This window comes from Aythya fuligula, chromosome 1 (genome assembly GCF_009819795.1).
Source record: "Aythya fuligula isolate bAytFul2 chromosome 1, bAytFul2.pri, whole genome shotgun sequence".
Classification (NCBI taxonomy): Eukaryota; Metazoa; Chordata; class Aves; order Anseriformes; family Anatidae; genus Aythya; species Aythya fuligula.
Genome location: NC_045559.1, coordinates 23366797 through 23381675, shown reverse-complemented (window position 1 = coordinate 23381675; position 14879 = coordinate 23366797). Strand labels below are relative to the sequence as shown.

The following is a 14879-nucleotide window of genomic DNA, read 5'->3' as shown; positions in this document are numbered from 1 at the left end:
CAGGTTGAAAGCACAGGCTAAAACAGAAAGCAGGTGTTGAGTTTTTTTTTTTTGTTTGTTTGTTTTGTTTTGTTTTGTTTTTTTCCTGAAAGCTTCTGATTAGAATTATTCAATACGGTTTGGTGTGATACGGTAAAGAATATTTAACTAAAAACAGGCCAAAGGAAAACACTGGTTGCCTTTAAAAATGCGGCTGTGATTTTCCCAATATTCTACATTAGGGCAGTAGTAATGTAGTACAGAAATGTGATTCAAATCTACCCCCAACGTGATGTGTGCTTTAATTAGCTGTTTACTAATTGATATTAATGGTAGATATATGTTTTCACATGACATTGACTAGTAGTGCATATTTTTAATAATTTCAAAGCCTGCTACGGAGTTCTTCACAAAGTGACAAGTGATGGACTCTTATCTTGTCCTTGATTCCTCTGCAATGGAAACTGTCATTACAGAAATTGAGTTCTGCCAAGCCTAATTATACACAATACAGCAACAGAAATTTTCCAAATACTTTTGGAAATGTGTTCAGACAGTTTATTTGGCTAACTCACAACAAAATCAAATCAGAACATCAATAAACAGGCTGCTAGGATATTACAGAACTTTACAGAATTCAGAATTAGGACTTGCAAGAGAAAAAAATGAGAAATTAAGAGGAGTACAGAAAAATAATTGTAAATATTAACAAAAACATATAGCTAAATCACATGTAAATAATCAAACAGTAGTTTGACGAAATCTTTCATATATACATTTTTATAGGAAGGCTATTTACAACCTGGATGCTCAGCTGCTGACCTTTACAACAGCCACATATTTTGATTTCTTCCATGGGCAACTTAAAATCCTCTCAAGCTGGGAATACCAGCACAGAAATTTGTTTGGAGGTTTTCTCAGGCTTCAGGTCCTCACACAGCCATTGCCTTGTACTCAAAAGCAGAACTAAAGAATGGGAGTAAGCAATCATGAAAGCACTGTTTTGGCAGTCATTGATGATAAGGACAGCTACAGCACTGGGGTGTAGTTTGGCAAGCATTTCTTAAATCATCTGTGCTGGCTAAACTAGCCAGTTTTGCTGGTTTGTGTAGTTAGTCAGAAAAAAACCCTTCCTCTCTTCCCTTTTGGCTGAGGTGCTTTTAACTTGAGCGACTCATCGTGTGACCCCACAGACAGCTGTAGTAGTTCAAGTGAGAAGATTATACTGAAGTGAGGATGGAGTTTTAGAAACCTGTCAAAATAAATGCATACCAAATTCTGACTTTACAGACAAGTGCATCTCAGTCCATTTCTAACAATGAGGTTAAATCCCACTATGTGAAGGCCATCCTTCATGTTTAATGTTTGATCAGGTTAAATTTGCCATCAGCTCTGCAGCACATATGGTTCATGCTTAGAGAGCTGCACCTTCTTCCCAAGGAGCTTCTTACCCCTCACAAGCGTTAATGTTATTATCACAATGTCTGAGTGTGTTTGTGTTAATTGAATATCATTCAATTGCCTTCTATTTTAGAAATTCCCAAATGACCCCAGTGGGGAGTGCATTGCAGTTGCAGGATTATTCTTCCATTCCTTCTATGGCTCTGCTGATGACTATTTATGACTCTAATACCTGCCTGTAATGAAAAAACAGCCTCTTGCCCAGGATATGCACCTCTAAAAGGAGCACAATGGTTTAAATCCTCTCTAGGTTGTAGTTCCAGCAGCACTAGTGGTTTCACACACAGTTTTTTCTACTGATCCCTTAAAAATACAGATACTGACAGCATGAACTGCTAACAGTGTGAACTGCTTTGATCCTCTTTGAGGGAACCATGAGCCTATGAACTGTATTGGTATTGATGGTACCTTTTGGTTTAAAAAACAAACAAACTTCGGATTCTACTTCAGGTTCCAAAGTTAAATACACTTGACTTGACTAAGTTATGTCTATTTATTTCGAGGCTAAACTTGGAGTCTCCCATTTATTTTTCATTAAAAAAAAAAAAAAAGCTAAGAAAAAAATAAAAAAGCTAAATTCTTCTAACACATCAGGAATATAAGCCAAAGAGCATATCCAATAATTTTTGATAGGACATATAATCAGGTTATGGTGCATAATATTTGTGTGAAGTTCAAGTGTACATAAAGTACTCCTCTCCCTTTTATTTTCTAACTTTTTTTTTGGCCAAGTGGGTCATTTTTTTTTCAGGGTCACATAATGTGGCCCAGTTCTATGACAGCGTAGCTTCCAAAATATGGGAGCACACTTGTATTTTCAATCATGTGTGTTTCTGCAGTCAGTTTATGCTGTGAAAAATGTTAAAATAATTAAACCAAGAAAATTCCTGTGATTTCTTCTAATACAACCTTTACAAATGCCAAATTCAGGAAAATCTAAAGCAGTAGCTGATTCTTTAGATGAAGGGCATTTAGATCCATCAGTATGTACTTCTAGTTAGATAGCCCCAGAGCAATTAGTGTTAATATATTGTAAAGATATTGACTTTTTGACAAAGACAAGAGCAGCTTTATTACTCAGCTTGCTTAGACTGGCATTCAAGGAGACTGAAAAGAGTAGCATTTATTAGAGCTGTCATCGTTAGGTTGGGCTAAAGGCAAACCTTTTAAGTGGAAGCTATCACATAAAGTAATCTATTAGCTTATACCCAGCAGAGTATATTACAGCAAGATTTGGAGAACTATTTCCCAACAATGTTAAACTAAACTTTGCAAGATTAACCAATAATAAATAACTGAGTTCTAGCTAAATCAGTAAATACAGTATTCAAAGCAATGCTTTCCTCTTAATCTCTTTAACAATGTCCCGTTAATGAAATCCACTTATGAAAAAGATTATAGGAACAAAGAAAAAAAAATTTCCTGTAGTTTTCTGACCTCAGTGGAGGCAAGAAATCATTCATAGCCAGAGCCAGAGGCACAATAAGGGCTGAACTACTCCTACAACTCCTTTTTTGAAGTGATTCCACTTCAATATGACAAAAATTACATGAAGGATCACTATCTTGGCAAATGCCAGTGTATATCAGCTCTTTATGTGTGATAATTTAATTTCATTTTATTAAGTTGCATTTGCATAAGTGCAAAATATTTTTGTCCAAAATTTCTCTATGGAATGTTTTTATTTTGTCCTGGAAGTCTGTCTGTATCATGTCAGTATGAAGTCCGTATCACTTCGTTTGGTTATTGTAGGATCCAGCAAGGAGAGACACTGTCGGACCTCAGAGTTACAAATACAGAAGGTGAAGGTTGGGGTCAGTCTTAGCTGCAGTGCCTATGAGATGGTAGAGTTTAGGATCCTGAAAAGTAGGAACAAGGCAAAACAAGACAAGACCACAACCTTGAGAGCAGACTTAGGCCTTCTCAGAGATTGACTTGGAAACATCCTCTGAGATAGCCCTGGTGAGAAGAGGGGTCCAGGACAGTTGTTTAATCTTCACGAATCACTTTCTCTGGGCTCAAGAATGGTCCTTCCTCGTGCAGGAGAGCTATCTAAGAGGAGGCCTGTATGAATGAAGAAGGAGCTCTGACAAAGCTCAAACATAAAAGGAAGCACACATGAGATGGGAGCAGGGATACTGTCTGAGCGTGTAAGGATGGTGTTAACAAAGGCAAAACCCACCTGGAGTTGAATCTGGCAAGACATGTGAAAGGCAACGTGAAGAACTTCTACAGGTCTATCAGAAGCTGAAGGAAGACAAGGAAAAATGTGTGTTCACAGCTGAATGAGGCAGGAGATCTGGTAGTAATGGACATGGAGAAGGCCAAGATACTCAGTGCTGCCTTCACCTCAGTCCTTACTGGAAAGACTGGCCTTCTGGGACCCCAGGCTCCTTAGACCCATATAGACTGAAGCAAGGAAGACTCACCCTCAGTGGAGGAAAATCAGGTTAGGGAACATTTAAATAAACTGGCCATATACAAGCCTATGGGATGTAATGGTACATGCACATGAGTGCTGAAGGAGATGGTTGATGTCATTGCAAGTACTATTAACTCTTAATAATCTTTAAAAGGTCATGGTGACTGGGGGAGGGTTCTGAGACCTGGAAGAAAGAAAATGTCACCCCTATCTTCAAGAAGGGCAAAACCAAAGATCCAGAGAACTACAAGCTGGTCAACCCAACCTCACCTTGATCCCTGAGAAGTTGATGAAGCAAATAATCCTGGAAAATTCTTCCAAACACTAAGGACAAGAAGGTGATTGGAAGTAGTCACCATAGATTTACAAAGAGGAAATCATTCCTCATCAATCTGATCGCCTTTCATAATGAGATGACTGCCTTGGTGGACAAGGGGAGAGCAGTGGATATTGTTGATCTTGATTATAGTGAGACTTTCAACACTCTCTCCCATAGCATTCTCACTGATGAAGTACAGGCTAGGTATATGGATGGTGAACCTGAAAACGGCCTGAACTGGCAGGCTCTAAGGGCTGTGATCAGTGCCAGGAAGTCCACCAGAGGCCTGTTTCTGGTAATACACACTACGGGTTCAATGTGGGCCCAACACTCTTTAACATCTTCATTAATTATCTGGGTGATGGGCATTCCCAGACACACTATGGCCCATTTCATGGTGTCTCCCATATTTTCCTCCATGCTCTCACCTGCCTTTGATACTCTGTGGCCTAACCATGAGGCTGCCAGGGGAAGTGACAGATCCAGATATGAACTGTCTCAAAATCAGGAGGGAAGTGGATTCAGGTAAGCTTCTGCACAGAGGAATGCTTTAGCTGTCTGTCTGCTGTGTAAAAGTTGACCACACCATGACTACCACCACTGCTATTATGTTCTTGAATAAAAGTAAGCGTGACTGCTCATTGTGTATGTATGGACAACCTCAGCTTTCCTAATGAATTACATTCCTAGGTAGACTTGGCCTTCTTGTCACTAAATCTGTAAATCTCAAATGGTCTCAAGCTACAGATAGATGGCCATATGCCAAGATTATATGCAGTTTTTGAACCTGTTTTAAAACTTCTGGACAGAGTGTCTATCATATCATGGATACTTCACTGAGTTAAATGAGTTTATATAGATTGTTTTCTTGGATGTAAGCCATAGTTTGGGTTCCAATTTTGTGTTATCTTGGATCTTCCCCTAAGTGCTCTGTACAATTAATCAATTAAGACCTCAAACTTTAATATTTTAAGATAAGTGAGAATTATTACTGATAGATTACTGTTGACTAACAGAAGACATTGTGAGACTGCTCATGTTTACAGGCATCATTCACAGCCACAATCAAGACTACCAAACATGCTCATTCTGATTCACAACTCACTGTATACTATTTCACTGACAATTTTCACTGTTCTTACATACTTATGTCCTCTAAGATTGTACATTGTGCTTTTCCTTCAAGAGTTCAAGAGGGAATTTTACTCAAAGATGACAATATATTCAAAACCATAAATGGTATTTGTTTCACAGTTAGAAAAGAAGGTTTTATCCCCACTTACTTTATCTTTTTTTTTTTTTTTTTTTCTGCATTAGGTTTTAAAAATTGTTCAGACTTTTGCTCCAGTCTGAAATTGTAGAGAGCCTTGCATAAAGGACATGCTGATTTTACACCTCAAGAACATTGCTTAATAGCTTTAATCTGAAGAAATATATTATATGGTAAAGCTTCCAACAGACTACCAAACTTGTCAACACCCAGAGAGCATTTAATTTTTGTTGGATCAGAAGCACTTAATACCATTGCAATTGTTACAATGGAAACTCTAAGACAAATACAAAGTTTTGGAATTCGTGTTACCTGTATGTATCCTATAGCATCCGGTATGGTGTTCGCCACTGTTCTAGTTTCTTGCTGCTCATCTCTGAACATAAGAGCTCGTCCACTTATTTCTAATTCACCATTCCTTTCTATCTGGAATGCTCCTACAGAACTTTGTTCTGAAAGGACTGGAGTGCATCTGGATATGACATTTTTTTCTCTCATTGGAAGTACATTGAAGACATCCATTGGGCAAAACATTACTCTATTCTACCCAGACAGACTTGGTTACTATCCTTACATAAACGAAATCACAGGAGAGGCATTCAATGGAGGACTCCCCCAACTCTTGCAGCTGGAGAATCATTTAAAAAAAGCCAAAGAGGACATCCAGTTCTATATTCCTTCAGATGAACAATCTGGATTGGCTGTCATTGACTGGGAAAACTGGAGACCTCTGTGGATAAGGAATTGGGGATCAAAAGACATTTATAGACAGGAATCCATTGATCTCGTTCAGCAGAGAGACATAAGTCTATCAGAAGCTGAAGCCAGGACTATAGCTAAAATGAAATTTGAAGCTGCAGCAAAATCTATTATGTTGGAGTCTTTGAAGCTGGGCATAGCAATGAAACCAAAACGTCTATGGGGATACTACCTTTACCCAGACTGTTATAACTATGATTACAAACAAAACCCACATAATTATACGGGAACCTGTTTGGATATTGAAATAGCAAGAAATAATGAGCTTAATTGGTTGTGGGAGAAAAGCACAGCACTTTATCCATCTGTCTATCTAGAGACAGCCTTAAGATCTTCCAGAAATGCCCAACTCTTTGTTCGCAACAGAGTTCAAGAAGCCATTAGAGTTTCGTATGTCTCCAATTCTACTTACCCCCTTCCAGTTTTTGTATATACACGACCAGTATTCACCGATGTCTATGAGGAATATCTCTCTCAGGTGAGTGGAGCTACACGTTAAATATTTCAAAATGAAGTGGAAAGAAATTACTAGGTGACACTTATTTAGCAAAGATACTAATTTGTTTCAGGAAAAAAAGTATGTAGATTTTGCATAAAAATAAATTAATCTATCAACTAAGTATGTGCAAACCGAACAGTAAGAGGTTTATTTTCAAGCCTTGCTAATGAAATTACTAATTATTTACTAAATAATAATTTGCACTCTGAACAGTCCTCACATGTTGCAAAATGTTAGAAAGCTAAAAAGCATAATTTAGTATGTTAACTCAGAGGAAAGAATAACCTTTCCAAGAGAATTAGTAAAACTGGGCTGGCCAAATGTCTGCTTTTAAAAGTTATAAGGAAAAACAATAGAAGTGATTTTTAAAAAATTATTTTTATTTTTTATTATAGAAGTGCTTCTTACTCTTTGCTCTTCACTTTGTTAAGTAGGAGATATATCTCTCCTGCTTTTGTAAGAGGACTGTAGAAGGACATTAAAGATGATTGGTGTAAGATCTTCTCATACTTTCATGCCTCTCCCACTCCTCGGTGTACATTTGGAGAATGAGAGGTCTCTCAGCAATCACTTCCGTGTCCAGAAAGTTAACCTTTTTCTTCTTTTGAAATTATGAGGTGCATATTAAGACAATTTTTATTGCAGGAGTTCTTAAACAGTAAATTACCCTTCTTCCACCCCAATTCATCTGATTTTTCTGATGATAATTTAATTAGTTCTCTAAAGTCAAAGAACTTGCTTGCCTGTCTAGGACTTGAAGTACTGATGCAAAATTCAATTTTTAAAAATCAAAGCAAGGACATTAAGTTTGCTGATTCTTTGGTAAATGGGTTTTAAAGCTGGTGAGGAAATTCTGTCCTTAGGTGTACTGGGGTAGCCTCCTAAATGGCATATCAGTATCTCACGGGTTTGTCAAGGTTAGCCTCTGTTTAAGGTCTAACCATCTTATTACACTCCTGGCTACACCTTTTAATATTTTTTTATATATAAGCTATCATTGATACCACCACTTTGGAAAACCTTTTCCTGGTCATCCAGGTCACAAAGAAGGGGAAGTCAGGGGAAGTGGTCCTGGTGACTGCCTTGTGTCCTCCAGCATCCTAGTTGGAGCATCACTGAGCATTTCCCCCTGCTCTGTGCATATCTTTGAGGAAGAGGGGGTGCTGTTACAGTCCCTGATGGGTTTCTTGTTACTCACTGAAACCCTCACTTCCTTCCTTTTCATGTTGTTCTCCACAGAAAGTTTTTTCCTTGTTCTTTTTCTATCCATAGTTCTCTCCCATCCCACATGGGTTTTCATGTTTTGTTAGTGCTGGGCTAATAGCTGACTCTAGAAAGAGAGCTGAACAGAAACAAATTTCCCAGATTAATCTCTGTAAAAGGCCAGAGGCATCCTCCTGAGAAAATAGATTGCTGTTGGTGAAAGCTATTTTCTTGCTACTTTTCAGCTTCAGCACTTTCTGGTAACTGAAATTAAGTACAAACCAAACCAACCAACCAAAAATAATAATAAGAAGAACCAGACACCTCCCTCCTCCCACCCACCCACCTGTGCTTTCCAGCCTCTGTTTCAGGCAGCATTAGTGAAATTGGTTACTACCAGTTGAGCAGTCAGGAAGCAATGCAGCAAAATAAAACTTAAAATGGTTGGTGGAGTGTATGGGCCAAACCACTGGCTCAGTTTTACAGTCATGTTTTTCTAACCAGATGACATATATACACTGGAGATAGTTGGCAGTATTTTCTAATATCACCTGCTCAACTCCATCCCATAATAACGTAGTGTAATTGTGAGCAGAATGTTTGCATTGTGCATAATTGCTTGCTGTTTTCAGAGTGGTTATTTTGGCTATGTAATTTACTATACGTATTATACCTTTTGCCCATATGTTATAGCTTACTTACATCAGTAGGATTCTTTCCACATTCACTCTCAGGATGACCTGGTAAATACCATTGGAGAGTCTGCTGCACTGGGTGCTTCTGGAGTCGTGATCTGGGGCGATATGAATTTAACACAAAGTAAGGTATGCCAGATTAATGATTAATATGACATTTTTAAAGAAAAAATAAAGTGAAAAAGATATAAAACATTATAATTATTTACATCATATTTTCTATTTTAAAAATGAATCCATATCGTCAGCAGACTTACTGTCTTCACTAATTATAAAAACAAACAAACAAACAAACAAACAAAAAAAACAAAAAGGCAAAAAAAATATAATCAGGATTTGAAGATTGCCATTGACTACACAGAATAAGAGTTCAATTTTTTGAAATTTCATTGTTGGTGATGAGTAACTGGACAAGCTACTATGATAACTGTAAGCGAGTCACCACCTGTTCACTTAACTTAAGGAAAGAATTCCCATATCTTCATACATTCCACTCACGAGGTACAGAAAAAAAATACTTGAACTTGCACAGAACAATTCTTAAAAAAAAAAAAGACTTCCACTTTTTATTTATAAAATGGTGCACTTGGCAATAATATTTAACACTAGGAAACACTAGGAGTCAGCATGTGAAATATCAGCTCTAGCCTGTTCTGAGTGCTATAAGTACTACTTTGACTAATTCCAGGGTAAGAAAGGTCTGAGTCAGAAGAGGAAGAAAAATCAGATTGTCTTAGGAAGGTCAAAAACACATTTTGAGAAACATTGTTGTAAGGACATTCAAATATTTGAACTAGCTCATTCATACCCAGGCAAACTGAATAAAATAAACTACTGTATGGGAAGACACTTCTGAAGCCTTTTAGGAGCAAAGAACCAAAAATCTTCAGCACTGCTGAAGCACTACTGTCACAGACAGCATGGCCAAATAAACCTCCACAGCTCTGTAAGGGTCAAATTCTCAGAAGTGTCCCACTGACCATTCTTTGTATGAGAAAGCATATCAACTCTGATTTTTCAAATTTTGAAACTTAAGTGAGCAAACAGGATTTTCTACAGCTCAGCCAGACTATGCATTTGTGCACTAATGGCACGTTTTTTCAAGGGTATCACAGTCTGTGGTGTCTCAGCAATGAAATATTACTGCGAGCCTCACTTCTGCATGAACTGGATAAACCAAAATTTTCTAGGCAGGGATTTTAGATATACCTAAAAGAAAAACAATTATGTATACCTCAGATTCATTGAGATGATCTCCTTGGGTCTAACTAGATTTTTCTATGTATTCATGTATGACATTGGGTAAATGGGCCTAAGAAAACATAGATTCAGAAACAAGGAGTTCAACAAACCTCTAGTTATTATACTGTGCCAAGCATACACAGAATATATGCCAGTTTCATCAAGTAGATGTTGCCCTAACATGGTTTTTGACCATCCTCCCAAAATGCGTTCCATTCAAAAATGCTGTGAAAGGTCCGTATTCCTGCAGCCAGCTGCTTGTGTCAGGGAAAACTGAAGAGTATCACAGGATGACGTAATAGAAAAATTATTTGTTCAGGTTGAAGAAATATTTTGTGCATTTTTTTTCCCTTCAAAATATTTAGGACACATAAAAAGGAACGTTTAAAAATGGATCTGATTCAAATTACTACAGGAATTGTCATACAGATAAAGTGAAAGCTTAAAGTTATCTACTTTCTAATGCAAGTGCTTTTAGTAACATACTCAACAACCACCTGAGATTAGCTTACTGTGGTCCTTGAATTATATAGCAACTTCTCCTATAAACCTGCTTCCAACAACCAGTTACAACTATTATCAAAACCTCAGGATAAACATTTATAGATATCCACTACAGTACTGTTATTATAATAACAACATTTTATTAGTTTCTGCACTAAACTTTTCAGATATGATGCTCTTTTTACAGAACACCTGTAAGACTCTGGACAACTACCTTAGAAGGACTTTGACTCCTTACCTCATCAATGTCACAATGGCAGCCAGAATCTGTAGCCAAGTATTATGCCAAGATTCTGGTGCCTGTGCACGGAAAAAATGGAATTCCAGTGACTATCTTCACTTGAACCCCAAGAATATTGTCATTCAAATGACAAAGGATGGAAAATACACCTTACAGGGGCAACCAGCATTTCAGGATCTACAAACATTCATAGAAAAATTTGACTGCCACTGTTATGCAGGGCACACTTGTGAACCTAGAGTTAATATCAATGACATCCAATACCTCCATGCTTGCATTTCAGAAGATATTTGCATTCAGATGTCCTCAAATTCACTTTCTAATATAGAAGCTTCTGATGAAAAGATCTTGTCTAACAGGACTGTATTTTCACTTACCTCTCAGAGTAAGGTGACACATCCTGAAATAGAAGACTTCCAACCTGACATTGGAAATAATATACTCCATATAACTGCTGCAGAATATAACACTGTCATGGCTGCCACTATATATGATGTAGAAGCAAATGACACTCGTACTTTCAGTAGTTCTTCGCCCTATAAAATAAGGATGTTTAATCTGCTCTGTTTAATTCTGATTTTTAGAACCTTAATATAAATGACTCATGAAAGTGAGAATATTCTTTTCCCCTAGCTGTGTTTGAAATTCTAAAGGTTTTACTTGCACAGAGAAATCACTTTTGAAAGGTGTAAAATAGGTGCAGCTTTGTGGTCTTATCTGTAACAGGTAGCCTTTTCTATTCCTTAGGTGACATTTCAATTTGAATGTTATTTCTCCAGTTTAGTTCTATAAACTACTATTTGTGCCAAAAATATACTAGTCTGTATATAGTGATTATACCTACGAAAGGATAATCCAGAATGAGAAAGTTGTTTTTATAGTTAATATTTTTAATGGTTACGTTTGAAAAATAAATTTGTTGATAATGCCATTTTATATACAACAAGTTAAACCAGTTAAATCCATCACAATCCATACTTCATTCTGAGCAGTCAACAGGTTTGATGCTCTATGCAGGAATTAATTTCATTCCATATGAATACTAGCTATTAAAAACATGTGGCTTAACTGTAAATCTGTGGGACTTGGCAGCATAAAATTTATTTGATTAATGTGACCCTTTTTCACTTTTCACAATATCTACAAGGACAGTGTGTTTTTTCTTTTAATTATGTATATTCCTAACTCTTGTTCAAAAGTTTTTAGCTTTAATGTAAATGTTGTCTTCAAATATTACAGCTTCATTATTTAAAATTTGAGCTGTAGCCATTAATTCTTCCTTCTTTCTTCTCCTTTTCTTCTCCCAAGTCCACATCTTGTTTCAGATTTCCCCTTCTTGGCTTTCAGTTCTTTTGTCTGCCCAGCACATAACTCACCTGATCTGCTTCTTTACTCCTTGCTGACACTGGTCACCAGTCCTGGTTTCTTCATTCAGCCAGCCCTATCCAGTGCATGTGACTGTCTCTGTGCCATTGCGACAAGAGGCTGTGTGCCTTCTCTATGCCTGCCTATTTCCTAACCAAGCTATTTGATGGAAGCCAGTTTGTTCCGTAGGAAAACTCAACAGTGGAAGATGCAGTGATGCTGGGGACCTGGGACTCTCCTTCTTAACCTTCAGTGTCTGTGATCTGTAATCTCAGGACCGACTTTTTGATCTGTCCTGCTCACAAAACCCCAAACCACCTGCCCTGGTGCACAGAAAGCTGCGTGCCACCAAGCACCCTCTCAGTGGGGGCACTACTGCCACGTGCCATTAGCCAGGGAAGGAAGGCAGACAGCAGTTGATGGGTAAGATGGTGAAAGAGGTAATACCTATATCTGGAGAAGAGTCTGGTGGAAGACAGACATGGAAAGCATGCCACTGGAGACACTGCAGGCCAGGCCACAGGGTCAAACCACTTTCTTTCAGCTCCGAAGAGAAATGGCAAGCACACAAGACCCATGCCTTCACTGAAGATGTTCAGCTGTCTTGCAGAGACAATGTGGCTTGTATGTTCCTTGCAAAGGAGAGACATGAAAGAACCTTGTGTATTCTGCACCGGATTCAGAGAAAATCAGTTACTCAAGTCAAAGACATGTCAATACCCACTCATAAACAGTGTCATCATAACTACAGTAAGGCTCTTTGCGTAGTATTATTTTATTGACAAAAGCAACATTGAAGTAGCATATATACCTCAGAAGGAAAACATTCCAGTTTCACATTGAGGCCAGTTATGATTTATGTACAGTTTAAGCATTTAGAAGCAATTAACTGCAGTTCATTTGATAAAATAATATTTCCAAATTGTTATGTCAGATGCTTAATAGAAGGCTTGACTTCTAATGGGTAAAGAGTGGTTGCTGGCAGGGATAGATTAAAAAAATCTCCCTAGAGCTAGGCATGATCTGCATAAATAAATCATCACCTCACACAGATACAAGGTGCCTCACTAATGGAACTACCTGGAATTTCAATATAGTAGCCCTTTACTTACAAAAAGTTAATGCCTAAATCCAGCAGAAAATCCATATGACAGCCAATGCCTTCAAATTTTCAGATTGTCAGTCATAACAGATGTGCAGAAAAATAGATGAAGGCTTTAGATTTAACATGGAGAAATAACGTTTTATGGCTTTTGGACAGCAAGTTATAAAAAGAAAGTGACGATTTTCTCATTGCATTTATGCTGTTGAGTCCAAAAGTCAAAGCCATTCCTACTGTCAATGTTACAAGTAGACTAATGAGTAAGACTATATTTGTAGCAAACTTTCTGGTACCAAAGAAGCCTTCTGGCTTTGATCACCTCTGTAGAAATGTAGATTCTTCACTGCAGCTTTGACAATGTTTGTTTGTCCTTGGGTAACCAAAAGCCATTGTATACCTTCTGCATTACTGCTGCATCTGAGGTCCCTCTGTTTCTTGTTGAACCTGTGATAACTATCAAAGGATTTCTAAAAGCTGGAAACTTCACTTGTAATGTCTTAGCATATTTTGTATGACTTATATGAAGTTTTATTTTTTCAGCACAACCCTTTAACACAGCTAAAATTTTATGTTGGCATATAGAGTTTTAGTTCAAAGGCTGCATCACTTTGTTAAATCACAAGTTTCCTGAGGTTAAGCTTCTCTGTAAACAGCTGGCTCTCAGGAAGACACTGGATTTGTATTACTTTGTGATAAGAGAGCTTGCAGGATAACAAAATCCTACGAGTCTTGCCATAAATATCATTGACTATCAGCCAAGTAATAGCAAGCAGAGTGTTGGGGCGGGGATGAAATCATGAGGAAAGAAGTAGGAATGAGTAGAAGAGTTAAGATAGAGCATCTAGGACCTCCCAATAGATGCAAAAGAAGTGAACTGCAGAAGTGAAAGAGTGAAGCAGTAGTGAACATGGACAGTCTTTGTGTACCACAGTTTTTATCTACCTGGTATTTAATGGAGACAATCTTTTCCCAATTCCCACTATAAAGATAAAAGAACACAGTAACTGATATGCTAGATTAGATCCATCCATCTGATCTTTTTCCTGAGATCAGTTTGGATAGAAAAATGAGAGTAAAGCAGGCCATCACAATAAACTGTCCACAGAAATGCATCTTCCTAAGTTCCATCCATAGTTATCTCGTGCTCTCATGTACCAACCACCTTTTGAATATTCATTTTGGATACTTATGTCACCTACATGTATCTGGAATTCACGCTTTCAATCCTGCAAACTTCATGTCATAGTGAGATTCAGGTCACTTAGCTGCTGTGTATAATTACAGTATTTTCCAAACACAATATTTTGCTCTGCATTATATTTGTCTTGCCTCTTTCTATGTCAGAGTCACCATGGAGTCAGCAAGAGTTTTCATGGAGTAAGGAAGGAGAAAAGAAGGAAAAGGAAAACTGCTCCTTCCATTGCTGGTGACTTATCTTATGTTCAAAGCCAAACTTGTATTCTCCTAAAGAAGACAAAAACAAAAATCACTTACCATTAATTGCACATCCTGTAATCATTAAGTTGTCTCTGTAGCCTTATAGTTTCAGTTTCTGATGTTCTTATATTTTTCATAAGATGAAATACTAGATGAACAATCATTTCGCTTTGATTACTATCCATTGTTTTGTACTTCACACTTCCATGTAGAATGGAGGCTGGCAATAGTCCGGGGCTGGGGAATGCTAAACTGGGTTTAATGAAGAGGTATAAATGAAAGATGTTCAAATACCATCAGTGCTCTTCTTAGTGAAAATTTTGCTAAAATTTTCATTAAAATTCTGCTTCTCTGTGTGAAGAATCTGGATCTGGTTTATTG

The 14879-nt window shown here is 37.5% G+C and overlaps 1 protein-coding gene and 1 long non-coding RNA gene across 2 annotated transcripts; one reads left to right on the top strand and one right to left on the bottom strand.

Annotated features, from left to right (window-relative positions):
- Positions 1-3405: 3405 nt before the first annotated feature.
- LOC116498446 lies at positions 3406-6682 on the bottom strand. Its single transcript, XR_004254179.1, has 3 exons — positions 6623-6682; positions 3623-3687; positions 3406-3504 (listed from the first exon to the last, which is right to left on the bottom strand). It is a non-coding gene; the product is annotated as an uncharacterized LOC116498446 (long non-coding RNA).
- SPAM1 (sperm adhesion molecule 1) lies at positions 5666-11191 on the top strand. Its single transcript, XM_032202714.1, has 3 exons — positions 5666-6688; positions 8647-8736; positions 10541-11191. Exons 1-3 carry the CDS (start codon positions 5720-5722, stop codon positions 11189-11191), a joined length of 1710 nt encoding a protein of 569 aa, XP_032058605.1. The 5' UTR covers positions 5666-5719.
- The last annotated feature ends 3688 nt before the right edge of the window (positions 11192-14879 follow it).